The 24,615-nt window shown below is 38.8% G+C and overlaps 1 protein-coding gene across 3 annotated transcripts in view; it reads right to left on the bottom strand.

Moving 5' to 3' along the window:
• Nucleotides 1-24,615, bottom strand: part of Ccnyl1 (cyclin Y like 1) — a 35,449-nt gene that overhangs the window by 7,845 nt on the left and 2,989 nt on the right. For 2 of the 3 annotated variants that reach the window (XM_021171845.3, XM_021171835.3), the window contains exons 2-7: nucleotides 16,139-16,213; nucleotides 14,786-14,820; nucleotides 8,129-8,229; nucleotides 5,069-5,104; nucleotides 3,300-3,351; nucleotides 1,826-1,945 (exon numbers count right to left, since the gene is read on the bottom strand). In XM_021171845.3, coding sequence (XP_021027504.2) covers nucleotides 1,826-1,945; nucleotides 3,300-3,351; nucleotides 5,069-5,104; nucleotides 8,129-8,229; nucleotides 14,786-14,820; nucleotides 16,139-16,213 — 419 coding nt within the window. The remainder of the gene's footprint in view (nucleotides 1-1,825; nucleotides 1,946-3,299; nucleotides 3,352-5,068; nucleotides 5,105-8,128; nucleotides 8,230-14,785; nucleotides 14,821-16,138; nucleotides 16,214-24,615) is intronic. The other variant, XM_029478913.2, reaches the window with a different exon arrangement.

The raw sequence follows: 24,615 nt of genomic DNA, 5'->3' as shown, positions 1-24,615 counted from the left end.
CAGCAGCATCGAAGTGTAAGCCGAATAAACCCTTTCCTCCCCAACTTGCTTCTTGGTCATGATGTTTGTGCAGGAATAGAAACCCTGACTAAGACACCCCCTAATTTCCCTTAGTCCTTACTCCCCCGACATGGCCATTCTACTTTCCTTGAGTACATGGAATGCTCTTTCATCACAGACTTACCCAGAGGATCTCCATCTCACTAATGCTGTGACCCTTTAATGCAGTTCCTCATGTTGTGGGGACCCATAACCATAAAACTGTTTTTGCTGCTACTTGATAACTCTAATTTTGCTATTGTTATGAACCATAATATAAAATATTTTTGGAGATAGAAGAGATCATGACCCATAAGTTGAAGATCATTGGTCTGGCACTGTTCCTCTGCCTATAACACCTAAGCTTCTTGCTTCCTCTTTGCAGTTAGGCTGCTGTTCAAATGCCACTTCTCTAAGGAGGTATTCTACTCATTTATCTAAAACAAAAAACTCTCCAGTTTGTTTTTTTTGTTTGTTTGTTTGTTGGTTTTTTACCATGCTTAATTTTCATGGCTAAAAGCAACTACCTGCAAAAACACCCGTGGTCTTCCTTACCAGGACATCATCTCAAGGCAAGACTTCCATCTCCCGTCCTTGCTCTCACGCTCGCTTGCTCGCTCTCGCTCGCGCTCTCTCTCTCTCCCTCCCTCCCTCCCTCCCTCCCCGTCCCTCCCTCTGTCTTACTCCCTCTCTCTCTCTGCCTGGTGCTACAACAGAGGTGTGGAGCAGCTGTCCAGGGTATATGCTTGAGGCCTCCACCAGCATTTGCCTGGTGGGAGTGTCTTACCATTGTTGGAGTGTCTTATCTTGCTTTCTATTACTCATTCCTGCATTTCCTCCTCCCCAGTAGACTTGTCTTTCAAACACTGAAGATAGATCTGTGAGGGCTGGCTGCCTATTTTCATTGCTAATGTTCTCTGCACTTCAACAAATATTTTTAATTCTTTACTTCTGACTCAAATTCACTCTGCAGTCTTGGCTATTCACGGGCCAGGCAGGGCCATTCTGTTCTTCCAGGAATGCAGCTTCCCTCACTAACAAGGACCTTGCCACCTTTCTTTCCCTCCTGCACAGCACTGGTGCCCACAGGGCGATTCTGCTCATGAACACAGCACATGGCTTCTTCAGAGTCTAACTGATGGTAAAGGAGGAGGTAGTCACCTTTCCTCAGGGCCAAGCATCTGACTTATCTCCGTGCATTTGTTGTAGGGGCAGTGAAATCCTAAATGCTGCAATAACATGCACTATGCAAAACAATAGTCTTACTACAGGCCTTCTCAATGGATGACACAAAGGCAAGGACATACCTGTAGCTTAGCAAGTTCACAAAGCCTCTCTAAGAACTACTGTACTATAATCCTGGGCAACTTCATAGGCAGAAATAAGTCATCAGCAGAGGTAGATTAGCACCCATCATCCAAGGGTCAGAGAACTAGACAGTGATCCAGCATAGCATATGACAGAAGGCCCTGGGGAACACAGCCTGGCATGAACCTTAAACTGCAGCAAATCAGACTGGTGAACCACTTGGGCTTGTTACTGCTTTCTCCTCCTGCCCCATCAACATGCCCATATATGTGTACTGAGGTATGATGGGAGAACACTCTTACTGCCTTTAATAGCAATTGTTTTTTGATAATAAAGGCAATGTAACATTTTAAACCATAATGACTGTTAAATTAACAGTCGTTCCTTCAGGAGGTTCTTACTAAAGGTTTTATGATCATTTCAGGGATTAAACATATCTGGGTACAAGCTTTCTAATGAAGCTTGGCAGGAAGCTTACCAACGTCACTATTGCACATTCCGCTGTCAGCTGTGCAGCACTAAAAAGCGTACGAACAAATCTGTAAATAAATTTGTGTTCAGGGTCATGCTTAAAGTACTCCTCTGGAACTTTCTCTCTCTGAAAGAAAAAAAAAATAAATATTGACTGAAGGAAATCTTTTAAGTATTCTTAAGAATACTTGAGTCTGTCTTCACATTGTGCTCACCTGTTCCTTAAGATAATCTCCATTGGGTAGTATTGTGTACATTTGTATAAATATGTATATGGGCATGCACAGCCACAGTGCACACGTGAGGTCAAAGGGCAACTTTAAGAGTCGGTCCCTTCCCTTTACAATACTGGGGGGGGGGGGGGGGGGGTGAAGCACAGATCCTCAGGCTTGGCAGCAAGTTCTTTTACCTGCTGAGCCATCTTGTTTGTATGCTTGTCTAGAGGCTTCCTCCTGAGTGCTGAGGTTAAAAGTGTGTGTCACCATGCCCAGTGACTTTCATTGTTTTTTCAATATAAAGAGTATGGGATCTTATGAGCAATTGGCAAGAATGACCTTTTCAGGCAATGATGAACTAAATACATAATATCAGTTCCGTAAAGTATCAGTGTGTACTACAGCCATCTTAGATGAAGTACTTTACAATTTTTGCACAACAAAATCACCTAATACATATTTGAGGATGTACCCACTGTTAAGCAATCTATGGCTGCACTACAACTATTCATACCCACCCATCCTTTATAAAAGGACTCTCGAGCACAAGCGCAGGAATGTTAGATATGCCCTTCCATTCTCCTACCCACGTTTGTTTTTTTTTAATGCTGAAATCATACTGATCTTAAAAGTGTCACAGGGGTGACAGTTGTCTGCAATATACTTTGGGGGAAAAAAAACACCAAAATATTTTTAGTTTCCTATAACCATAGGCTCTTAACATTGTCCATATAACAGTCACCAGCATGTGTGTCAAGTATCAAGACTGGCCAGTATATGTCTGATGAAGTGACTTCTTAAATTTTTACAGGTTCGACTGACTGGTTGTTTTTCAAGTTAGGGCCTTACTAGGTTGCTCTTAATAGGTAGACTGTCTTTCAAATCACTGTTCAGCCTTCAAGGTACTGAAATTACAGATATACCCATTTTAACTGATTTAAAGTTTCCTAATTTCCTTTTTTTTTTTTTACATATTTGTTGAATTTGTTTACAGATATTTATATTGCTTGATGTTACTTAAAGATTATCTTTTGAAAAGCTGAATTTTCTATTATTTAAGACAATACACTTATTTCCCTTGGCTCACTACTTAAGCAAAGCATCAAGCCAATTGTTACTTTATCATAGCCACAGCACACTCCTAACTCAAGCTAGAGGGACTAATTTATTTTCTCATAGTAATCAGCTACATAACACGCAGACAGAAAGAAAACACAATTCTAGGAAAGAAAAATATAATTTTAAGAAAGGCAAACAGATACTTACTGTGAGAGGATGTGACCGCTCATCAAAAATGTCCAGGGATCTATTTGCATCTCTGTAAAACGTAACAATACAGGACATTAGTGGTGTCTTAGTTAACAACTGCTAGATGTAGGGTGAGGCCCACAGGGGAAGCCCAACCTTTAACAAGGCAAGTGGTTTACAATTCTTCCTGGATTAACCCAGCACTGCGGCATCTTTGCTATGAGTGTGCTTGTCAAGCACGGACACGCTTAGCAGTGCCAATAAGCACATTATACTTCCTCCTCATAAAGGCAGCAGTGGACATTAAGAACTTAGAACTTTGATCAATGTGAACAACATTTAAATTTCACAAGTTTCTGCCTTTCTTTAATTCTCTGATTGTTATATGTTTAAGATATACACTTGCTTCTTATAAATAGTATGAATTAAAACGTCACTGCCCCCCCCCCCTTTTAAAACACACAATGGTGTGTGTGTGTGTAAAAGTTCATCAAACAAATAAAATGCACTCATTTAAGCACTGCTTTTCTGAGGTCGTGGACTCAGGAGAGTCCCTGAGCCAGAGGCACATGGTCTCCAAAACTGTTCATCATATATATGAAGCACTGCCTGCTTCTTATGCCTGCCGACTGTGAGCAAGTGTGAACGAACTGATCCTGGCATGATCCCAGCTGTGCCAGCAAACCGCCCCCCCCACCCCCCCCCCCCCCCCGCCACCGTAACTGCACTGCACTTGTTTCCTGAGCCTGCTTACGTCTTTGATGAAACAGGATAACTAATGTCACTAAATCCTGACCTTTCTTTTTTACTATTCTGTATGTGATTTACTTGTGAACTCAACCAGACCCTTATTACAGAACATCACTTTCATGTGTAACTACAAATGCCCTCAAAACTGAATGTAGTCGCTTGTCACTTTGAGGAAAACATAATTTGTCATGATAAAATTCAAGCTGTCAAGCTCTGTAAAAGCCAAGCTTGGGACCCTGTGCCTTCTGCTATGTGTCTTACAGCTTCTCCATGCTCACACTTTCTGCTAACATTATAAGAAGGGTGACTCATTATTCTCCATATGACCTGGATACATCATTCAACTATGCACTAGTAAAAGATACACTTATTAAACATTTGCACATTTATACAATGAGTACAGTGTTTAAGAGTTCAACGAGAGATACAAAACTCTATTACAATGAGACACCCTTAGTGTAGTGCTATAGAGCATCAAAAAATCTGAATGCTTTAAAAATAACTTTCCTTCAAATGTATATGAATGAGAACTGGTTTCTTGGTTCTTTAAAACAAACTGAAAGGAAGACAGAGAAACAAGGAAATCTATTTGTCTTTCTACCAAGACCTACATTAAAATTTATAGATATGCAAAAGAAATATTTTCTCTCAATTTTACGTAGAAAAGTCATTTAAAAATTATGCTAACAAGATGGCTCTTTGCTGTGATTTTTTGACTGTCACAACGGGAGCAGACAATTGTGACACTGTTAAATAATCTACAATACATGCAGGAGATACTACAACAAGAAATTAGTTAAAAAATTATTAGGATCAAGTTTGAAAAATTATGTGCTGGTTTCAATGTATATTTTTACATTTTAATGTATATAAACAAGCAAGTTTAGAGTCTTCAGACAAGGAATTCTATTATAATAAAGGTCCATTTCAGTGCTGTACTAGAGCACTCTAGCTTCTGGTGTCTATGGTTCTGTCTTACTATCTGGGATCAGCAAGGTGATTGGCTGGAATAGGAAAACGGATTTAACAATGCTCACCTGTTCTTTATGTGGTAATAGATTGCTAAGGTCACACTGTGGAAGGAAAAAAAATATTTGAAGCAATTTGTTTTCTCATTTTCAAGCAGGGCTGACTTCCTGGGAAGCCCTGACGTCCTGCAGTTAGAACAGTACCATTCTACTTACAGTGCTCTGATTTCTTATACAACTAGACAACGTGGTTTTAGAAGACATATGATTTCTGTTGACTATGGCCATGTACAAATGCTTATCTATATCCCTCCTATCATTTGCCCTTCTACCTATAGAATCTTTTGTTCTGTGCAAGTTGCAGTATTTGTATATATGTTTAAATTTAAAACAGTAGGAATTTCGGGTTAGGTCTCAGATTGCAGATGATTTATAGCTGACTATCCATTTAACACCACAGACCATTAGCATCCTAAAGTAAGTAATGAAAAGTTTTGCATACTGAATAAAAGCATTTAAAATCACTTCTGTATGATTATTAGTAGCAAACTTAGTAAATATGAATGAGTGCTCACAAATCTGCTGATAGGACTAGCTACCCTGAAGTAAGTAGTGCTTTCAGTATAGCACAAGGTATAGTATTAATGGCAGGTATTCCGAATTAGTTTAAGTGAAATATTAATAAGTAGACACGACCCTTTAGACACTAATTACTTTACTCCTAAGTTTGCCACAAATGATGTGAACTAGGGAACAAAGTGTTCTATTTGCCCTCTGCCCATACCATCTAAAATGTAAAGGGAAAATGTTTGAGGGAAGGCAAATCTGAATTTTAGAAGTAGTTGTATATAAATTTATGAATTTTAGAAGTAGTTGTATATAAATTTATGAATTTTAGAAGTAGTTGTATATAAATTTAAAAATCTGAACTTTGTAACATTATTGGCATAAAAGATGGATACTTCTACAGTGCTTCAGTTCTACCCTCAGACTGATTTTTAAAATCACACACAAAAAAATTGGTTCTGAAAAGGACACTAAGACTTACACAACAGTCCACCCAACAACCACTTTTATAGAAAAGGGAGGGACCAATGTTTAAAACTCATGAATCTAAGGTCCCACGGGGGGGGGGGGGGCGCGGGCACAGTTCTTTATTTCCATTAAGCAGTGGCTCCTAAACTTTGCCTCACACCAAGGTCACCCTGATAGAAGATTAGCTCAAGGCATTCTGATAAACTGGCATTGGTTTAAGTCTAAGGTAACAAGTTCCCAGGGTGAGCCCATTGTGCTGAAAAGATTGGGAAGGGGTTAAGGAAGATCAAAGGACTTGCTCGGCCACTTTCTACCAATGGCATTAATGCCTCACTCGCATCTCCTTTCTTAAAGTCATCTGAACTCATCTATGAATTGAGAGGAAGGCAAAACTGAAAAAATACACGTGCTCACAAACATGGGTTTTTCATTTATTTTATGTATGAGAATTCTATCTGCAGGTACACCTGCATGCCAGAAGAGGGCATCAGATCCCGGGATAGATGGTTTTAAGCAGACAATGCTCTTAACCAACGAGGCATCTCTCCAGGCCAAATTTCTCTTGTCTTAGAAACAAAGTCTCATGTAGCTGAGGTTGGCCCCTAACTTGTTATGTAGCTGAGGATGATTTGAAACTCCTGGATCTTGACACCTCAGCCTCCCAATTGCTGGGAATGCAGATATGAGCCACCATGTTCACATGCAGGCATGTATACTGAAAAAAGTTGTGTGAGTCAAAACAGTTTTTTTGTTGTTGTTTTTGTTTTGTTTTGTTTTTCGATACAGGGTTTCTCTGTAGCCCTGGCTGTCCTGGAACTCACTCTGTAGACCAGGATGGCCTGGAACACAGAAATCCGCCTGCCTCTGCCTCCCAAGTGCTGGGATTAAAGGCATGCGCCATCACTGCCCGGCTAAAACAGTTTTTTAATTTCCTTGAAAATCATGCATTATTGTCTATCATAAACATTTTTCAAAATTTGCTTTAATCTTTTTGGTAAACGTCTACTTCACCAAGTAAATTTACTGACTTTTAAAATATAATTAAAGAAAACAAATTAAAACTGTACTTTCAAAAGTAGATTCCTAAAAGTTAGACTACATTGGAGTTGGGGGAAGGGGATGAAAACTATTGGTGTGACCAAAGTTACTCTTTAAAAATATACAAATTGCATATAGGAACATCAGAATTATTTGAATTCAAAATGATCTGAGGACTCTAACGAAACTTCCATTATCTTTTTAGTCTCACAGATTGAGGCTTTCCTAAAAACCCACACCCAGGGATTATTGAACAGATGATTAACTCAAGACCTGCAGAGGTGGGGCTTAGTTTTTGCTGAAACACAATTTAATCTCAACTGTTGTTTTAAAGTGTGAAAGGAAAGATACACTACAATGCATGAGAACTTGCAGATTTTAAATGAAGAAATTACTGATAATTGGCCAGTTTTTTCTAAAGCTAGGATATTAGAAACAAAATTAGAATTAAAAGCTCATTATGAGTTTTAGACTGAGGAGTAAAATTAGGGATTAAAAGCATTAGCACTCTAAAATCAAACATTTCCCAAACTATGTTAAATAAAAAAAATCAATAGTTACAAACCAAGGAATCGGGTTCCCTGGGCAGCTCCAATGCAGGGGAAGCCCTGCGCTCTTCTCCTGTCACTGTGGCAGGAAGAACTCACCTCCAACTGTAACCTATGCATGGGGCTGCTCCTGTATTATGGTGCCAGGAGAGGACAAACTACTCAGAGTAGTTTCTGAAACAGTAAGCATTGTTTTAGGCCTGTAACTGATCAACTGGACACATCTATCACGTTCATCAGTGCTTTCACAACATAAATGCACCTGACAGAGGCACATTTTTCCTGGGATTTCTTGTTTGCTAACTGGCTCTCCTTTCCACCATGCAGTCTAAGATAAAATGGAAACTGAAATTTTACACTTAGTCCCTTAAAAATCAGTATCTAATTGACCCCAATGTCTTAAACTTTGTCTTAACATGACAATCAAACGACTGAAACGACCAGGCATGGCTCGGGTGCTCTAGCAGAGGGGTCTGTCGCTCAGCGCTGGCAGCCTAGTTGTACTCACCATTTTATTGTGGTTCTAAGGTTAGGCTGGCTGACTGTGCTGTCATCTAGAAATATTGTTGAGCATGAGCTATACTTTTTAGTAAGCTGCCCTGGAGATACCTGAAGGGGAAGGGAAATAGAAGAGAATGTCACGGTAAGTTAAACCTATAAAATGTGTTTTCTTTTTCCTTGGTTAGAATGTCAAATGATAAAGCATTAAGGTATTTACTTCTACAGTCCAGGAGTGAGTGCAGCAGCATGTGTGGTCCTGCAGGGAACCAAGCAGGCTTTGAATGTCCACAAATCACATTGGAGAGATGTGCTATAGAAGGCTGCCCTCAGTATGGTGCCTACAAATCAAACCTGCCAAGTTCCTATTACAAACTTCCTTTATAAACATTATACACTGTTAAGTAAGGTTTCAGTATTTTCTCTTAAACAAATGGCAGCTTTCTACTTCTATACAGTCACTATAATAAAACATAATGCCTTGAATACTGGCATAAGAGCATCTTACTCTAAGAAATACAAGGTGAATAATAAATATCTTAGTGCCTAGAGTTGATGTGCCTGTTATCGCTTGCCTACAAGCCAGAGGCCCCAAGTTTCTCTGTTCCCTTAAGCATTAACATTTCTTCACATCTGAAAACAAAAGACAAAAGCAACTTGGGAAGTTAACCTTCATTTCCTGTGTTAAGTGTGCTGCCATTCTGATTGTTATTGAAGTTATTTATCACAACACCTTCCTACTGTGCTCTCCATGGAAGCCTTACTCCCTCTTCCCCTGACTCCATCTACCTTCCAGCATTATCTCTGCCAACGACCACACCACAAAATGTTTCTCTTTGGGTTCTCCTAACTTGATTTTCCAGAAGAATAATTCTCAATGGTCCTACCTCGAAATGCTGAGCACACAACCTTAATAGCTTCATGGAGTTCAAGTATTTGAAGAGTTATTTATTACAGTTAAAATGTTATAATATAATAAATATTACAGTATAATTTAACTGTAATTAGATTACATAATTACAGTTTAAAAACTCATAAACACATGTAAGAGGGGCAGGCAGAAGACATGGTTCAAAGGGCAGAGCATGTAAAAATTGCCAGAAGCCCACAGTCAGAAACCCTCACTTGGTAGATGGAACAGTTAAAACCAACACTGGAGATGTAGCTCATTGGTAGAGAACTTGACTAGTAAGCTTGAGGCCCCGCATTCAACTCTAGTACTGAAAAATGAACTATAATTTGGGAGATAGTGAAGAATTACCCGCACTAGAAAGAATCCTCTCAACTATCTTTAAAACACTTTAGAAGTATCCATTCATTTGCAAAGAATGCAAGAATACAGCAATTGATCAGATACTGAAACAGTCTAAAGTATGGTAAGATCCATTAGGTCCATGGTCAAATAGTGTCACTGAATAAAGATCAACAGAAGCACTCTTTAGACCAAAATACCAATAACTTAGCATTCTTAAAAAACCCACTAATTCAGATGTGCCTTCCTTTCCTCTCCGTCACACGGTCACTGTGCCCATCAGCCTTTTTTTAGAACCACATGTAAGAGGGGCAGGCAGAAGACATGGTTCGAAGAGCAGAGCATATAAAAACTGCCAGAAGCCCACAGTCGGAAACACGCACATGGTAGACAGAACAGCCTTCTGTTTGTTTCAGACGTTTCACTATAAAGCCTCTTGTTCTTTATCATAATGCCCCAGGTGGTGCTATCTGAAACATTAAGTATCTTTTCAAGATACAAGTGTTTTAGTTATATCTAAAGCTATGACGTTTAAGCTATTCAGTTAATATATGTACTTTACATTACCTATGTGTTAGAGTATATACTTTTATAAACCCAAAGATAAACAAAACATGAAAATGAAACTGATTCATTGAAATGCTTTTATTCCAGTGGAAGAAGATACCATTTAGAGTCACTATTATAGACTGGGGATCCTAAATCAAAATTCCTTGGGACAGAAAGTATTGTAGGTGTGTTGGCTAGTGTTTTTGTAAACTTGACACGAGTTACAGTCATTTGGAAGAAATCTCAGTTGAAAAAAATGCCCCTCTCAGATTGCCCTATGGGCACACCTATGGTTCATTTTCTTGAATGGTGCTTGATCAAGAATCATCATGATTGAGGGAGGGTCTGGTTCACTGTGGGTGGTGCCACCTCTGGGCTACTGGTCTTAGGGGTGCTATAAGAAAGAGGAACATTCTGAACAAGCCAGTTGGCAGCACTTCTCCATGGCCTCCTACAACAGTTCCTGCCTGACCATTCCTCCTGACTTCCTTCCATGGTGATGGACTGTGATATGAAAGTATAAGCCAAATAAATCCTTTTCTCCCCAAGTTGCTTTTAGTCATTACAACAATAGAAACCCTTAATGAAGAAAGTGGGTTTTGGAATATTCTTATTACACGCACACATACGCACTACATATATCGTGGGATTTCCTGGGGATGGGACCCAAGTCTAAGGACAAACATTTTATATATATATATATATATATATATATATATATTTTTTTTTTTTTTTTTTTTTTTTTTTTTTTGGTTTTTCGAGACAGGGTTTCTCTGTGTAGCCCTGGCTGTCCTGGCACTCACTTTGTAGACCAGGCTGGCCTCGAACTCAGAAATCCGCCTGCCTCTGCCTCCCGAGTGCTGGGATTAAAGGTGTGCGCCACCACGCCCGGCTACATTTTATATTTCTTATTCACACAAAAAGTAAAAGGCAATTTTATGCAGTTTTTGTTTTTGTTGTTTGCCTGCTACCTCATGAGATCAGGTGTGGAATTTTCTACTTGTGGTATTGGATTGACACTTAAAAAGTTTCAGATTTCATATTGTAGAACATTATGGATTCTAAATTAAGGAAGTACAATTTGTATTAAGGAGTAGCAGAGAATATACATGGTAACAAAAGTCAATTTTGACAAAACAAAACAAACACTAGAGATGAAGTAGAAACAAACTACAGACTAGCTGGCAGGCTGTCTAGTGATCCTTCCTCCCATTGTCCTCACTACACAGTTTCTAATTATGAATGTACAGTGGGCTTGTCTTTGAAAATATTAAAACATTTAATTAGATCGTTTTCTAGCCCTGTACTGGCTAGTTTTGTGTCAACTTGACACAGCTGGAGTTATCACAGAGAAAGGACCTTTAGTTGAGGAAATGCCTCCATGAGATCCAACTGTAAGGCATTTTCTCAATTAGTGATCAAGGGGGAAAGGCCCCTAGTGGGTGGGACCATCTCTGGGCTGGTAGTCTTGGTTCTATAATAGAGCAGGCTGAGCAAGCCAGAGGAGGCAAGCCAGTAAAGAACATCCCTCCATGGCCTCTGCATCAGCTCCTGCTTCCTGACCTACTTGAGTTCCAGTCCTGACTTCCTTTGGTGATGAATAGCAGTATGGAAGTGTAAGCCGAATAAACCCTTTCCTCCCCAACTTGCTTCTTGGTAATGATGTTTGTGCAGGAATAGAAACCCTGACTAACTAAGACAAGCCCTCTAGCTGCTGTTTATTTTGCAAATCAGCAAACTACTGGCTAGAAACATCAACCACTGTCCCTGTCAGTTCAGGGTGTAAACTCCTACTAAGACAGATTCCTGTACGCAACCTAGGAAAGGAGCTACTTCTGTTACTCAGTTCTGCTGCCCTCTTCAGGACACACTCCTAGTTTCAAGAGAAAAATACCTTCATAAGACACCTTGCCACTAATCTGTATACAGCAGGGACAGAGCTAAAACCCAGCTAGTCAAACTTTTCAGTCTGGAAACTAGACGACGGCAGAAGACAATCTCTGGTCAAAGCCTGTAAGATAGCTGCTAAAGGGAGCTTTCTCTTCATGTTGCTTGAAAACTTAATAGTTGCCAGTTGTGGTTAGCACTTTCCCATTGTTGGCCTGTAATTCCATAAACTACAGTAATAAACCCAAGTCTGCAAAATGTAAAAAGAAAACAAACCCCAGCAAACCCCTATCTAATAGGCGGTTAGTAAAAGAGAACAAAGCGTGACATGTCTCTTTCTTCAGTCAGTCCAGGCATGCATGTGTACATGTGCAGCTTGATGCCTGAAGCGGTCAGAAGAGGGCCTCAGAGCCCCTGGAACTGAAGTTGTGGATGGTTGTGAGCCAACATGTGGGTGCTGGGAAACCAAACTTGCAGGAAGCAGCACTCTTAACCACCAAGTCATCTTTCCAGCCTCTAAATATGGATTCTAAATATCATGGACTGACCACAAACCTATTTCTTTATGAAATACCATTTGAATGAAAGAAATAAAAGTTTATATCAAGACCAGGAAGCAGGATTGACAGGATTTTTAATGTTTTTAAAAGATGAAAATTAAATTGGGCATGGTGGTGTTTGCCTACAATTCCAACATTCCAGAGGTGGGGACAGGAGGACCAGGAGTAAAGAACTAGCCCATTAGAGCCTGTCTCAAAACAGCAAAGAGAGGTGGCATGGGAACACAATGTTGGCACCTACGGATATCTAATGGGACAGGATTATGAGCAGACTAGAATTCAGAGACACAGCCCTTGGGAAGTAAGATAAAACATACAGTGCAGCCAAAGCCAGCTAGGTCTGTGACAGAGCCCTCATTCTATCTGGCCCTGCCTTACACATATTTATTATAGCTACCAAAGCTGACAGTCTCAGAGATGCAAGGGCAGAAGTATGCACTGAAAAGCACAACTGGCTCACTTTGGCAATTGCTAGAAAGCAAATCTTCTGTGAGCAAAGTTTATAGGCAGAAAACTGAGTCTTCTCTGAAAAAAAAAACAAAAAACAAAAAAACTGTCTTACAGATTGGGACCCCAGAAAAAGATACTGAGGCCAAGTTAGTTTGGCCTCCAAATCCTTACAAGGTGACTCTTCAGTTAAAAATTTATGGTACTTCCAGTCACAGGAAGCCAAGGGCAGCTCTACAGTTGAGCGAAGCCTCCAGCAAGACAAGCAGATTAAGGTGACAGCAAAAGGGAATTAATGAGAATGCTAAAATTTCAGAAGTAAACAAAGACCTAGAAAAAACTCAAGAAGGGTTAAAATACAAAGCAAAGGAATCATCAAGAAGAAAAAGATAAACTAGAAAGTAAAGAAGAGATAGAAATAGTTGTACTGAAATCCTGGTCTAGAGACTCAACTTTCAAATAACAAAAACACAAGAAAATAATATCAAAGAAACACAAAGGAAAAAAAACCAAACAAACCTGAGAATGAATTGTTTTCAGACCTACTGGCTCTCAATAAAATTTAAAAGTCCATAACAAACTATATCATAAACTTTCAGAATGCTAGAGACTAAGTACTTAACTTCCAGATTTTAACAACCACATTATAGATGGGAGATATGACCCAGGGCACTTGGCTAAGGTGTTTTAATTGCAGGTTTTAATCCCCCAGACGACAAGAAATCAATAAAAACAAATTAACAGAGACACTATATCCTATGTACTTGAGACAGTAACAGAGAAGTATCCTAAGGACTGTTGAAAATGAGTTTCAACCTAGAACTCTACCCAGAGGAGGAGTTACCCAGGCCAATCACTACATATACCTGCATGTCCCCTCTCAAGAAAATCTGTTCTGGTACAATATAAGAAGACAAAGGGAAACAGAATCTAGGACATTGAGGAACCAATACAAGAGAGAAGTCTTGAGATCTCAGTAACTTCAAAGACATATTCCAGGAAAAAAATTAAATAAAGTGAGCCGGCCTAAGCCAAACCCAGAATAGGTTGGCAAAGGCTGTGAAGGGGTGCCTGCAGGAGAAAACCAAGATGTATTTAGTAGATGGAAAATATTTTTTGACAGACATGTGACAACATTTGGGGTTAAAAAAAGATGGCTGGTTAGAAAGTTAATACTGCACACTGAAAACAAGAATGTCTGTATCCACAGGGAGACCAGCCAGGGCTGCAGCCTGCATTTGGCTGTGTGAGCTCATAGGGTCAGGAAAAGTTATCCATCCAGAGGGCATGAAGAATTCAGATTCAAAACCACTGAAGACAAAAGACAGCAACTAACCATGTGCACAGTCATAATGAAATACTGACATGATTAAAAAAAAGGATATGGAAGAAGGAAATGATGGTCACAGTAGAAACAGCTTTTACCTAGTATGATGGGAAATCAGCAGATAGTACTGAAATTAATGGCTTGTTACTTCAATTAAAAATTAGGCTAAGAGGCTGGAGAAATAGCTCAGTAATTCGGAGCTTTTACCTGCTTTTGCAGAGAACCCAGGTTCAGTTCCCAGCACCCACATCAGGCAGCCCACAGCTACTTTTAACTCCAGTTCCTGGGGATCTGATTCCCTCTTCTGGCCTCTGCAGGCACATGTACACATAAACTCTTGCAGGCATACACATAAATAATAAATAAATCTTCAAAAAACAGAGTAAAAATGGACAAAAATTCATGCATGCCTGTATTTATACCCATGTTATCTAACCATAAGTAAATAAAAATGTCAGAATCTTGTTTTAAAAATGGCATTAAGTCAAACTTTCCTAAGTGAATATATTATGAGAAAAGAATTTTAGAAAATGTACAGAAACCGTCCATGCTAACAGTACTGCACTCAATACATTCTCCTAAAGTCACTACAGACACACTTTTAACCAAACTACTAATTCCTTAACTTTTCAACTATTTACTTACATGGTTTAAATGGTTGCTCTTCCTCTTTTCACGCACTAAGAATAAAAAAAAAAATTAATTGATCGATTCTGATACAAATGCCACAGAAAAATAAAAATAATTGCTACTATTTATCTGATGGACTATCAACATGTAAAGGTAAAATTCAGTTCTACTTTAAATAGTAGTTTCTAACAAAATAAATTTGTCAAAATCAACTCTATAAAGCTGACAGCTAATAGGCACAAATGTGAATTTCCGTATACAAAAGATAATGTGGAAATACTTTAGGGCAGGTGAGAAACTCAGCTAATAAAAACATTACGCAATACACCTAAACACTGAGCCTACCTTAATGAACCCTTGAAGGGAGTGTGCTAACCTAACCGAGCATGACATCCACAGTACACACAGTCCAGAAGAGACTTGGCCACACCAGTTCCCCACACTGCCACCTCTGTCAACACTAGGCTGCATACTCAACACATTCCTCCCCACTGATGAGAGGGAACAGATAACTTTTCTTTTATTGCTTTCTCATCCTTTGTGCATGAAGATACAGCAGTAGTAACCAGAATGGATATAGCTCAAGGCTCACAAAATGCACGCAAGTATGAAAATACAGGCTAGAAGCACCACGTCCCCTTAGTGTTGAGCTGCATTACTGCACCATTCCAGTATTGCTGGAGAATCCCCCATTACAGTCACAGTCATAATCAACAGAAAAAGTTAGTTACCTTTTAAAAACGGAGGAGAGGGCCAACCAAAATCACAGAAAATAGTACAAGCAAACAAACTCCACAGTTCAGACCCTCAACATAAACACGCAGAAATCTACACACTACCAAACCTTTTAGGAATTATTAGGATATGTTTGATCTGAGGTCTGTTGCAATAGGATGAAGTTTTACATAGCCTGAAAGTTTTCAGTTACACATATCTGGGTGTGACACGGGCTTACATGGAGGGGGTACTATGTGAAATAACGTCTAATGACATATATGAAACACTTGTTTTGATGTTTCACATAAAAATATAACAGAACCCGAAATCTTATTTATCATTAATCTTTGAAACACACTGTTGGATTAAGGAAGAAAAGGAAAGAGACAGACAGCCGTTAAGCCCACACCACTTCTAAATCATGCATCTGTATCGGCAACAAGGTGGGAGTGTGTTTATAAAACCTACATGCTCCCTACAAGACTGAGAGTAAATAAAGCAAAGCACAACATCCCACATCATCGCACATCAAAAGTAACGCCTGGAAAGCCTCAGTCAGTGTACAAGTCCTACGGAGTGCTTCTGATACGGAGCATACTGAGTATCAGCAGTATTCAGTCTTCTCCACGGTGGGTGGGGAAATAGTCTTACCATCCGTTTGAGATTTGCTGAGGAAAATTGTGCTTGCCCTCGGGTGGTCGGAAGGGTTTGATTCCAAAGCTAGATCTACAGAAGGAAAGAAAAAGATGTAAGTATTATGTCAGAAAAAAAGTAGGTGTTTTTGAAAATTGTGACGAACACTTCTAACTTTTAGGGGAAGGGTTTTTAAATATGAACATGAGAATAATAAAGGCAACAATATACAAATTCTACTGAAATTCTAAAGAATCACTCCATTCATGTGGAATCTAACAGGGATGGCTTAGACTCCTCAATTTATACCTAAGTAATCTTATGAAACTTTAGTAGAATCATATGTATGCCCTTCCCTCTACTTATCTATGCTGATATTACTAAAATGTTTCCAGCCAGCCACACACTGTTCAATGCATCAGATATACTACAAAAAAGACACCTGGTCTTCATCTTCTTTACTCACTTGGCTAGCTCTAACTTCATTAGACAAGAGAATCTGTTTAGCTAACTGTATAGGAGTAATTCACCATGTATATTTAGGGCTACATAAAGACTCAATAGCCTACTCCACATAATGTCCTTGAATATGTGACTTTTAACTTTTGCCCTCAATTTCTAAGGACACACTCACTTCTTGCTACAGTCTACCTTAGGAACAAGATGGGATAATCTTCTATTTAACTAAGGATTCAAGATAGAGCCTTAACTAATCATAATGTACACTGTGCATCATATAGGAGAAAGGTCAAACCTAAGACACTCCTCCTTAGCAATCTTGTCAGAAACTGAAACAAGATCAAGGTGGAGAAACGGGAAGGCAACACCCCTGAACCCTGCCAGCCAGCGTTCTATGCTTTGAAAAAGAAAGGGGTTTAGTGGCAATCACAGGGTACCTACTATATTCTTTGCTTTTACAGAGATACACTTGACATATTAAAAGCTACTCTACTGGGCTGGAGAGATAGCTCAGCAGTTACAGATACTGTTCTTCCAAGATTTGAGTTTGGTCTCTAGTATTCACATGAGGTGGCTCACAACTACCTATCACTCCAGCTCCTGGGGGCGAACACTCTCTTCGGTCATCCTCAGGTACCTGCACCTGTTCATACACATAAACAACAAACAAACACAAATCTAAAAACCCCTACTCTACCAGCACTACTGTCGCTAACTCAGCATTTCACCAATACATGTACTCAGATCTCCTTTCCTTATTCCAAATAACAAACTTAGACTATCACATGAATATATTCAGGAATTCCCAATGCAACAGGAATCTGAATTACCTATTTTATTTTTAAATTATTTATTTAGTGATAGTATCTTACTATATGGTTCGGGTTGGCCTTAAACTCTTGGATCCTTCTACCTCAGCCTCAAGAGGGCTAAGAGTTATAGTTGTACAATCAGCTGATTCGTCTGAAAATACCCCCTTCACACACACACACACACACACACACACACACACACACACACACAATTACTTTTAAGAGTGAGATAAAGTTAGCTTATGTGGGCAAACAAAGCCATGTGTGCATAAAGTGACAGGCAGAAATCTAAGCTGTTCCTAAGCTAAAGCTCTTTTCTAAAGAGACAGAGGACCACTTCCTTCTAAAAGCAAACATCACCATCTGAATTAAAATGTAATTTGCAGATTACACTATTAAAATCAATTTATAGAATGAGCAGTCCACATTGTCACAATAAAATTAAAAATTTCAGAAGATGGGGCTGAAGCTATATATCATTATGAATCAATACAGATTTCCCTAGGTTCAATTCCCAGTACTAGAAAAAAAAAAATCCAAGGAATTTCACAAGTACAAGAAAATTATTAAAATTAAAGAGAACTAAAGTTTACAATATATATGTCAAATCAAGGAGCTGGAGAGATGGCTCAAGAGTTAAGAGCATCTCCTCTTGAAAAAGACTTAGGTTTAGTTCCTAGCATTCATGTTGGGTGGCTCATAATGGCCTAAAACAACAACTTTGGGGGAATCTGACATCCTTTTCTGGCCTTCTAGTGTTCATATATGAGCATGTGCATACACACAGATATGCACTCAGATACACATACATTCACATCAAATATATCTTAGGGAGAAAAAAAGTCAAATCAAGATGTACTCTTGGGCTGGTGAGATGGCTCAGTGGGTAAGAGCACCCGACTGCTCTTCCAAAGGTCTGAAGTTCAAATCCCAGCAACCACATGGTGGCTCACAACCACCCGTAATGAGATCTGATGCCCTCTTCTGGTGTGTCTGAAGACAGCTACAGTGTACTTACATATAATAAATAAATAAATCTTTAAAAAAAAAAAAAAAAAAGATGTACTCTTACGGTTCTAAAGGTGAAATCTAAGAAGGCTGTGATAAAGGCAGTGACAACATGTCATAGCGAGGTATACATCCCGAGGCTGGCCAATTAAGGGCAACTCTCGAGACTTCTCAAAAGCCAGGGAAGAAAAGCAAACGTGCTGGCGAACATTAGCTAGTTAGAAGATGCAGTGGCTCACTGGAGAAAAGCCTTTCCAGCAAAGACAGACAGAGGGAAGGAGGAGAATCAAATGGACTCTGAGTTCACTTAATTCCCAGGTCAACCTATACCTAGCTTACTCTCTTTGAACTCCTTGCATGGATTCTGAGATTTTGATGTATAATTGTAAACAGTTATGTTTACAGTACATACAGTTAGTACTATGGATCACATTAAAAATGAGATGGGTAAAACTCCTCCTTAACCAAGAATTAGAGAAAGCTAAAGTAATGCTTCACTTTATTTTTTTTTAAAGATTTATTTATTTATTATATGTAAGTACACTGTAGCTGTCTTCAGACACTCCAGAAGAGGGCGCCAGATCTCGTTACGGATGGTTGTGAGCCACCATGTGGTTGCTGGGATTTGAACTTTGGACCTTCGGAAGAGCAGTCAGGTGCTCTTACCCACTGAGCCATCTCACCAGCCCAATGCTTCACTTTAAAACTACCAATAGATACACTCACAGTCATTAACCTTCAGTTATGTTTCTTATGCATTCCTTAAACATCAGTTCTTGGGTTGGGATTGTAGTTCAGTCATTAGGTACCTGGTCCTAGCACATCCAAGGCCCCTGGGCACTGAATCACAAGAAAATAAACCCTCTTAACAGTTCAAAACAACAAAGCCTCTTTTCAGCTCACAACTTGTGCTACAATAAACAAACAAACAAACTCAAACTCAATCCTCAAACTCAATGTTTTTTAGTTGAATAATTATATAATGATGAGTAAGTGTTATCCCCACTTTAGCTTAGCCAATCCAAAGTTGGGGATTTAGACATAAAATGCTGTCCTTATGAGTACATAGTACTCCTTTTTGTATACTATATTTTAAAAACTCCTTAAGAAAGTTCTTCAAGCCAGGTAGTGGTGGCGCACGCCTTGAACTTGTATTCCAGCACTCGGGAGGCAGAGGCAGGCGGATTTCTGAGTTCGAGGCCAGCCTGGTCTACAAAGTGAGTTCCAAGACAGCCAGGGCTACACAGAGAAACCTTGTCTCAAAAAACCAAAAAAAAAAAAAAAAGTTCAAGTATGGATACACAAATGGCTAATTTCCATGGCTCACTATGCAGCTTTCTAAAGAAGGCACACTGAGGTATAGTACCATTTATGTCAGCTTTCACTCCTGTATAAAGCCTATAGGAATTATATTCACTAGGGATGCAATGACAATTTGCACAGTGTTTTGAGAGAATATAAATTTTATGTAGCTACCAAAGTTTGCTATGTAACTTACCCTTTCCACTTATTGTAAATACATTTTGCTATTTTATATAGAATGGAAACAAGTCAGTAGACTGTGACCCTATACTTACATTATATGCACAACACATTTCTGTACTCATCAGCTCCATTCCCTAGAGCCTATGGAGATACTGATAAATCATACAACTCTATTCACCCTTCCAAGACAACTATGAACCAAACAAAGCACTAGGCTCTATAAACACACACTCTCCACACACTTATGGATTTAGGAAACCTTTAGAAAGCTTAAAAGGGGCTGCTGAAAGCTCAGTTGGAAATGCAGAAGGATGGGGAACTCAGTTTGGAGAGCTGGCACCCATGTAAATAGCCAGCTTGCATCTGGGATCCTAGTGGCAGAGAGGTAGTGACAGGCAGATCTCTGAACTCACTTCTCAATCAGCCTAGACTGTCTTAAATAAGTACAGCAGGAATGAGGAAGATGAAGCCTTTCCTCCATTGTGAACTTATACACACGTATACAAAGACACAGCCTCTATAAAGAAGCCTCTAAGAATGTTTTCAACTAGGACAAATATCTCAAGACAAGGATTATAATTAAAATGATAAGATCCATTATTATTGAATTATCAATTTTAGTTGCAATTTAATTTGAAAGCAAAGGTAGGTAAATAAACTGTCTTTCCTCAACCCAAGATTCTATAAGTTGTATGATTTACTTTAATTATACATGTCAAGAATACTAAAAAAACATGCAACTTAGAATAACTCAATGCATTGCTAAAGGCTAAAAATGTTAAAATTGTGCAATCATACCCCATCACAAAAATGTCCTTATCAAAATCAAGCACTTGTGAAAAGGCTCAGTCTCACAGACGAGCCCCTTCATCCCTTAACATTATACAGTACTAGTTTTATGGCTTCGAACACAGACACTCCAAGATCCAAGTTGTACTGCCAACTGATGAATCTATCACTGAGTCTACATTTTGCATCATTAAGTAATTCTTACTTGACAGCCTCAAGCAAGCTTACCGCAGTAGGTCAATCTAGAGCTCACTCCTGCCCAGTTTTTCTAACCTCCAAAGATCATATCCACTTCTGCATCTGCCTCTCCATCAGTTTTGTCTTGCCCTGCTTTAATTTCCAGTCTATGTTTTAAAAGCTGTAATTATTTATATATTGAAACTTTCTTCCTTGAGAGCATTTTACTCAAATTTTAAAGATCATTTCTGTTACACACTTATTATTTCTGCTTCATTGTGTACTCCTCAATGTTACTGTCTGAACACCAAATCTTACTATCCTAAAAACAGAAGGACGAAAAGTGGCATCGGACCCAGCCCACTTTGGGTCATCTTCTGTAAGCGCTATGCTGATAAGTTCTACAACTGGAATTTACATTCCTATCCACCATGTCTTACTTGTTAAAACCTTAGAAAACTCAATTTATAGTTCTTAGTAGCTTTCTTCTCATATGTAAACCAGCTATGATTCCTGTACTGCCTAACTCAAAACACTGAGAAGATAAAATGAAATATACAGGACACACACAATACTTTACAAAATTTCCACACCCACAAAAGCAAACAAGTAAATGGTGCCATTTCCTTGGTAAATACATATACCAAAGTAATTCTTAAGACAAATATATAAGTGCTTTGGCTCAACCCTATATAAAAGGGCATATAACATAATCACTCACACGAGGTCAAGAATGTCACAATGTTTTGTTTTGTTTTTTTTAAAGAAGCAAACACTTATTTCCCCATAGACAATAGTCTCCCAAATAGATGACCTCTCCCTACCACTCCTCCATTCATGCACTACACCCTGACGGTGGCTCTAACCAGAGCTCTGATTTATTTTATGCTCCATATTTACTTTTTTGCATACTTCATAGTTACTTTTACAGATACGAATGCACAGTCATGTGGATAAGCCTGTTTGTTTTACCTGTCCCTTACTGCATGAGTTGCTGTCAATGCCATCTTTTTTTTTTTGGTTTTTTGAGACAGGGTGACAGAGTTTCTCTGTATAGCCCTGGATGTCCTAGAACTCATTCTGTAGACTAGGCTGGCCTCAAACTCAGAAACCCACCTGTCTCTGCCCCCCAAGTGCTGGGATTAAAGGCATGCAACACCACTGCATGGCTGTCAATACCATCTTAAGGAAAAGAATACAGCAAGAACTTTGAAGATATATTGTTTCATATATCTTTGGTATAAATTCCTTAAAGTAGGGTTTCTAGACTAAATAAGTTAGCAATATTGTTACTTTGCTAAATTCTCCTTCACATTAGTAGTTAAATCATTTTGCATTTCCATCAACAATATATGGCTATAACCCCCCCTAGCAACCGCACTAAGTACTGTCAGATGTTTGGATTTCTCTCCCACTCTACCAAAGAAACTGAAGCAGTTTTCATTCCTGCCTCTCAAGTGTCAAGTTTACAGATCCCCTGCCTTCCTCTGTCACTCCATTAGCATGTCCATCCATCTTTGTTACTTTTAAATTTACTTAATTTATGTAAGTCAGTCTGTTTTAGACCCCAGGCAATACTGCTGTTCTGGTCTAGTCACCATGGCTTTCTGTAATTTACTGTCCAGTCCCCCACCTGGTTCCTTGCATACGTCATAGTCATAGTCTGGTCTTTTTCATAAGGAACTTGGTTCCCCTGGGTATAATCTTCCAGTGGTTTCTCATTACAACCAAAGTCCACATTGTTGTCAAGATCAATTTACCATATAAAGGTCTAATCCATCATTTCTCCAGGTGTCCCTCTCTCTTCTGTAGCATTCTGTGTCTCTTCCTTTCAGTCATTTAGAGACACAAGTTTGTTCCAATATGAAAAGCTCTCAAGAGAGTTGTCTACAAGGCAGTCTCTCTTCACCCCCACTGCTTCCTTTCCTTTTAGGGCAGTTCACATATCACTTAAGGACAATAATCACCTTTAATCACCCCAGTGTAAAATTGTCCCCATTCCCAATCATTACCCTATCTGACTTTCTTCCTACCAGCTCAGCACATTCTTGATGATTCATAGTCTATCTTTGAATCTACCTGTCTTTAGAACAGAAGGATCAGGTATAGGGAGGAACTACCTTCCCTATCACTGTCTCTTTCTGGAATACTGCCTGGTTATTCAAAGGTGTTCAATAAATGTTTCAGGGTACTCAAAGCAGTTAAGTATCTTTCAGTTTTCCAATATTTCTAGATTTCATCTAATGCCGTTTCTTGATTTTTTTTTTTTTTTTAACCTTAGATCAGTATTACTGACAGAGCTCTTACACCAGTATCTATTTAGAATTAAAGACTTGAGATAGTCTACTAAGAATCACAAAATCTAGATCAGGAATTTTAATGCTAGTAAAAGGCCAACATTACCATCAAATTGTCATCAGAAATAAATGCTTTTAATGCCAATGACACAATATAAGGACCAAAATCAAAACAGTAAATATTCTGAATTCTATCCAGAGGCAGAATGCACCTGTCATCAAATGTGTTACCTAGGAGAGTCTGTATACTTTTACCATAAAGGACAGATGTATCAGACACCCCAGCTATTGAATGTACACTCAGCAGTTAAGATAGAGCATGCCATAGAGCAGTATGCACTGGCACAGGATCGTGCACTCTGGAGAGAAGCACTGTTCTAGGAAAAGGAAGCAGCGCACACAGGTGGATCTCAGTTCTATAAAATGAAATGTTCGATTTACAGGCATATGAAAGGTTCAGGAAGCAGCAGCACCCAAATATTAATAAATGTTAGCTTTGATGATTGTGAACAAATCGCTTGTGTTTTCTGTATCTTACCAACATGTCTTTTTAAAAAAATGGTTAAAAGCTACTGGCCAGGGGAGTTTTTGCTCAGAGGCTTTCCCACATCATATTTCTTTTTTTTTTTTTTTTCAAAGAAGAAAAGTGTTTTAATGTGTATCGGCCAAATTAAAATAAATTCACTCAAATGAGTTCTATAATAAAATACTCGTACCTTCTTACAATACTTATTAAAGGATACTGTGAGAAAATGACTTCATTTCTCAATTATCTTCTGGATTCAATTATTCAGCAGTAAAAAAGACTGAGACTAAATAGTAATAATTACACAGAGAAGTAAGCATTTTCTAATACTTTAATACTGGATAAGGCCTGAAAATAGAGTGGTTAAATTTCACTGTTTATCAGTCTCATCTGGTGCAGATGTTTTGATCTTAGCATTTGCATCACAATCAGACTCACATCTGGTACATTCTGATGACAGAGGGACTCCTGCTCACAGATCTGCCACATTTACTATATCCAAATAATTTCTTGGGTATAGACTATTTGTGGGTATAGTTTCCTCGATGTGATCAAGCACTGGGGTATGACTTGAGTTTCCTCACATACACACCTATGTCTTCACAGGCTTTATGCATGGCACAAATTTGACACTGAACCAACAAGGTAGTTGACTGATGGCTTTTTCACATTTGACAATGGAATTTTACTCCAGTACAAATTCCCCAACTGTGACTAAGGTATGAAAATAATCTGAAGAATGTACCATATTCTATATATTCTAGCACTGATTTACAGGAACCAATGAAGAATTTAACACCAAAAATAAGAAAAAATAAAAAACCTTCCCAATATTCATCACATTCAGTGGGTTTCTCTCTGGTATCAATTCTCTGATGCTGACCAAGGAATAAGCTATGACTGAAGACATCATAGCATTCAGTACATACCACATCATATTTC

Source organism: Mus caroli, unplaced genomic scaffold (assembly GCF_978045245.1).
Source record: "Mus caroli unplaced genomic scaffold, Mus_caroli_1 scaffold_1, whole genome shotgun sequence".
NCBI classification, from domain to species: domain Eukaryota; kingdom Metazoa; phylum Chordata; class Mammalia; order Rodentia; family Muridae; genus Mus; species Mus caroli.
This window is presented reverse-complemented; position numbering and strand designations above follow the sequence as displayed.